General features: G+C 39.6%; 1 protein-coding gene across 1 annotated transcript in view; it reads left to right on the plus strand.

Moving 5' to 3' along the window:
* NBAS (neuroblastoma amplified sequence) overlaps positions 1 to 5494 on the plus strand; it is a 487556-nt gene that overhangs the window by 177262 nt on the left and 304800 nt on the right. The window contains exon 24 of the mRNA XM_012653069.1: positions 4179 to 4403. Coding sequence (XP_012508523.1) covers positions 4179 to 4403 — 225 coding nt within the window. The remainder of the gene's footprint in view (positions 1 to 4178; positions 4404 to 5494) is intronic.

Raw genomic sequence — 5494 nt, forward strand, 5'->3', positions numbered from 1 at the left:
GCAACCTTAAACTTCTGGGCCCAAGCAATCCTCTGGCCTCAGCCTCTTGAGTAGCTGGGACTACAGGCATGCACCACCCTGCCTGGCTAATTTTTCTATTTTTTTTTTTTTTCCAGAGACAAGGTCTTGCTCTGTTGCTCAGGCTGGTCTCAAACTCACGACCTCACGTGATCCTCCTGCTTTGGCCTCCCAAAGTGCTAAGGTTACAGGCATTTGACACTAAGCCCAGACTTTTTATTTTAAGCTTCATGTTAGGTATTGACTTTTCATGTGGCTTATACTATGATCAAAGTGATATCTGACATAGTTTTGTCTTTTTCATTTTTAGAGATTTAATTGGTGTGGGACTTCTTTTTCCTTAGTGCCCATAAATGCCTTTAGCAAAACTTGTTTGTTGGTTTAGAAAATGTTTATAGTGGTAAATTTTATCTGGTGAGGGCTTGGGGTATGTGGTGTAATTCTGCAAGTTGCATTAGAGCCTACTTTCAAAGTGTCAGTAATTGGATTTTAAAACATTTTTACTTCAGTAAGTATTTGGGAAAGCAATAAATTCAAAGTTGATATTAGAAATATGAATTTAGATCACAGAGTTGTTGAGTGTATTACAAACTGCTAATGTACTATGTGCGCAAACTATTACTTGCATGAAGTTGTGTTCTGTGTGTCAATTTTCTTAATGTTTTCCGAACATTCATCTGAGAGCTTTTTTAAAAAATTGGTGTGAAGGCAGATGTATTCTTTCAGATGGGAATTGTATTTTTATTACTAGGCATTAAGTTAGAGAACACTTATTTATTGGAGTATCACCAGATCCCTTGTTTCGCCTCATGCTTTACTACGTATACCTCCCCACCCCCACCCCCTGTGTTTATTTGCACCACTCTTTCCACCTGATAATGCGTTTCTTCTTTTTTCACTGTCATCTCTCAGTCCCTAGGCCTTTGAAAGGCCTTTGACAGGCCCTTACTATTGCTTGACATTTTCCTTTGTGTTGTATGACTGCTCCCTCTTCTCTTTCTCCTCTACTCCTGTACCCACCACTTCCCTCGTCATCCTCAGAAGCTGATTTTGCTTTGTATTTCATTTGAAAATTTGAGAACTCCCTTCCATTTGCACTTATTCTTTCTAGCTTTTCCAGAGGAAGGGGTCTCTCTTGTGTTCAGAGCTACTCTCTTGCTTTACTTGTGCTCTGGATTCTACATTCCCACCTGCTCAGGATCCTTTTATCAGTCATCTATTTTCTCCATCCCGTATCTTCAACCTCTCGTTCTTTACTGTGTCTGCTACATGCCCCTCTGCCCCCTTCTTTTGGACATAAAGTTCAAATCCCTTCTATTTTATAAATAAATATATATATATATATAAAATTAGATCCACACTCTCCTTGGCTTCTGTATAGCTTCTTGTTTCTGTAACAGCTCAGCTCAGAAACATTCACTCTACATTTCCTAATCATTTTCTCAATTTTTGTTGACCCCTATTTTCCTGAGTCTGGCTGCTGCTACCACTCTCCTGACACTGCACTCAGTAAGACTAACAGTCTACCTCTTAATGTCACATTCCTTTTGTTCTCATTTAACATCATCGTCCTTTGACACTATTCGCTACTTCTTCTTTCCTGAAATCTCTTCTGCTCAGGCTTCTTTGGTACCATTTCTGTCTTTGTCTTAGCCATTCGCTTTAGTGTCTTCTGTGGCTGGTGTTCTTTGGCTTGTCCCTTAAATGCTGCTATCGCCCAGGGTGCTACTCTTGTGGGTCTACACATTTGACCCATTCAGAGCCTTCTCCCCAAATACTACTCTATAGTTTATGTGCAATTCTCAAATATAATCTTTAGCCAAGCATACTTACAGTTCTTTTTTTCTTGTTTTTGGACCTACTATTAATGTTAGTATGTTCATTATAGAATTAATTTTTACCTTTGATAAATATGCTCTCTCACCTCCCTCTGTCTCCCCCCTCATATATGAGGGCTGTCTGGAAAGTATCCACTCATTGTTAATATAATGAGAGCAGTTTGCAGGACATCCATGTAACGTGGCAGCCAAAGGCCAGTGGACGGTAATGCGCACGTGCGAACAATGATGACTTCACTGTGCTAGTCAGTGGGGCGCTATATGCCACTGAGTGAGCACGTGTGCTGTGTGGCCGTCACACTCAAAATGACTGAGTGAGTAGAACAACAAATCTGCATCAAATTTTGTGTTAAGCTTGAACATTCCTCCACAAACTATTGAGATGATTCGGAAGGCTTTTAGGGATGACGCAGTGAGTGCAGCACAAATGAAAGTGTGGCACAAACGCTTCAAAGATGGTTGAGAATCTGTTGAAAGTGATCCACGTTCTGGGAGGCCTGCAACAAGCAGAGCACCTGAGGATGTGGAATGCTTTGGGTTAGGTTAGGAAACACTGGCTGGGAGAACTGTGTGAGGTCCCAAGGTGCATAAGTGAAGGGGAATGAGGTGTCATTGTCCAATGTGCAGCGTTTCTTATATCGTGTATCTGCTTCAATAAATGTCTCTATTTTTCGTCTTACATGGCTGGGTGCAGGCTCCTGTGGTTCAGGTGAGGAACCTAAGCCATTATTCTAGACTCCTCCTCCTTACTCAGACTCCTCATCTGATCTAACCGGATTTCATAAATTGTCTCCTGAATCACTTGTTATATTCTTCCTCCTGTATGTCTTCAGTAACATTGTCATAGTTGAGCTCATTATTATTTTTTGCCTATTACATAGCAAGTATTCAACAAATATTTACTGAATAAATGAGCAAACTAATTGGCACGTGAATGGGTGAATTAGTATATTTCTGTCTGAATTCCTCCACGACAGAGCTGCAGTTCTCCTGACTGGTCTGCCTGTTTTCATCCAGTCCGTTCCCACTTTGTCATTCACCATCACTTCGGAAAGAATACCGAGTATTCTATTTATGGCATGCCTCGGTCGAAAATCCTTCAGTAGTACTGCATTTCAGGGCAGATTCCTGCAAATTCCTTAGCTTGGCAAACAATGTTCTTCCTTATCCCCCTCCCCCGCAGCCATCTTTTTCATCTCTTCTCTTCCCACCCTCTTTTCAGTGACAGGAACTGACTGAACTTTCACAACACACTGTGCATCTCTGCCTTCCATGCTGTTCTCCTTCCCGAATCTTCCCCCTTCACCGAATACCCACTGATTCTTTAAAGTCCATGTTAAGTGTTCTCTCCTCTGGGGCACTCTGGGACACGCTGGGGTTGGGCTAAGTGCTACTTTCCTTGGGATCCCAATGACACACAGCACTAACTGCGCCCTGCTTCAGTCCTCGATTTGCTGGGTCATCTTTCTCTACTAGCCTGAGAGATCTTTGAAGGAAGAGACCTCGTGTTCAGTTTTGTATCCCTAATACCTAGAATGGTGCTTAGCTCCTAGTAGGCCCTCAGTAAATAATTGTTAGTCTAGGAATAGGAGAGTAAGGAGTGGTGTGAGAGATTATGAGGTTAGGCCACAAGAGGTGATTTTTCCATCAATCAAAGAATATGTCAGTTCATAAACTCGATTCAGCAATAGGGGTCAAATGGCTGTTTCCTGAGCATCTATAGGAAAATCATTCTTTGTTTTTATCTGGTGAAGGCTAAGTATTTGAATTGAGACAAAGAAAGTATTCGTACAAAAGCTAGTTATTCAGCAAATACCTCTTGGGAATGACTTTTATATGGGAGGCATTGAGAAAGGATAGGTACTAAACAGGAATATAAAAGCAAAACCTTGGAAACAAACATTCTTTTTGGAAGCAGAGCAGTAATAGTAAAAAGATGATTAATTTGGCATTATCACTACTAGCTATGTTATTTTTTTCTCTGCCTGTTAATATGATGTTGTGAAAATGAAATAGAGAAATATATGTAAAACTGCTGTAAACTGTGCTATAATGCTCTACAAATTGAAGGTGGTTGTCTTTTTCTTATTATCTTTGTCGTCAGTATTTCTTGCTGATTATTTGATTCCTTTGAAACAGTTTGATGCTTATATATTTGATAAAGAACTCCAGTATTTTTGTAGTAAATAAAAAATGTATGTCATTGACAATGCAATTTTATAAAAAATGATTACAAGAATTAGATTCTGTACCAGAGGCTTTTACTTTAGAATATGTGAGAAATATGTAATACTTGAGCTTACTGTCGCTTTTCAATTGTAGGTTGACTGTGCATTGTCACTTATTCGACTTGGAGTGGAGCGGAGTATTCCTGGTTTGCTGGTTCTGTGTGATAATTTGGTTACTCTTGAAACACTGGTTTATGAAGCTGGGTGTGACTTAACCCTAACCCTGAAAGAACTCCAGCAGATGAAAGACATTGAAAAACTAAGATTACTGATGAACAGTGTAGGTTGTATTTTGACTTTCTTTTTAAGCATTCCCTCTGTGCTTTGATTACTGTGTGTCTCAAATCAAAGATGAAATGTCCTCCAAGCCTGAGAACTTAGTAAATAAAGGACATTTTCTTGACTTTTTCAAAATCAAATGTTATAGATAAATTATACTAAAGACACAAAAAAATATTTTGGCTATTTTTAATACCTTGTTTGCCCTCTATTCAGACCCATCTGCATAATTTGTGGTGTTTTTTTTTTTTTTTCCTTCTAGTTAGGCATATTTCCAAACTAGCTGGTCGTTCTAGTAACCCTGTTTTTAATCTTTCACTGAGATAAAATTCCCAGCTACTTATATGTTTCAAGGGCTGGAAAAGAAAGTACTGAATTTCAGAGGGCTGAGTGACTGTGTGAAGAAAATGTCTTGGCTTCAGGGTTGGTATGTTTAGGAGAATTTTCCTAGCTATTCTTAGATTATTCTTAGGTCAACCTATATTTTATCTGATTTCTACTCTGGCCACTGAGTCTAGAGGCAAGAACGATGCTACCGTGGTGCTGGGAGCTGTCAAACAATGCTCTTTCTAGTCCGTTGCTCTTTGGCAGCCTAGTTTGAATGGGCTGAATGAAGGGGCAGAATCACAGCTGCCTGCTAGGTTCTTCTTTCTCCCTTGACTCTTTCACTATCTTCCATCCGCTCTCCCTCCCTCTCCTCTCTCTCTCTCTCTGTCTCACTTTCTTTTTGTCTCCCTATCTTCCACATCCCTCTCATCATCTCTCCCCTCTTGTGTTAGTCTTCCTTTGTCTTTCCCTTTGTCCTTACTGTCCCTTTCTCTTTCTTTCATTAGTTTCTTTGCCCAGTAATCCACCCAGTGAAAATTGACTTGTCTTATATATAGGACTTTTCTTAAGGGATTTAAGTTTATCTTCTGGGATAATTAACAGAAGCAATTGTGTAATTTTAGGGATAATGAGTAAAATTATCTCTGTCATTTGGAGTTTTGTACAGATGGATATAAAGGGCCAAAACAGAGAGGATGAGGAAAAAGATTGGGGAGATTCTGGGCTTTTATAGATTAGACTTCATTCTCAAATTGCTGCCTTTTTTTAGAGCTTCTTTGTTTATCTGTCTATCTCTGCTTTTTT

This window comes from Propithecus coquereli, unplaced genomic scaffold (genome assembly GCF_000956105.1).
Source record: "Propithecus coquereli isolate 6110/MARCELLA unplaced genomic scaffold, Pcoq_1.0 Scaffold41, whole genome shotgun sequence".
Lineage (NCBI taxonomy): Eukaryota > Metazoa > Chordata > Mammalia > Primates > Indriidae > Propithecus > Propithecus coquereli.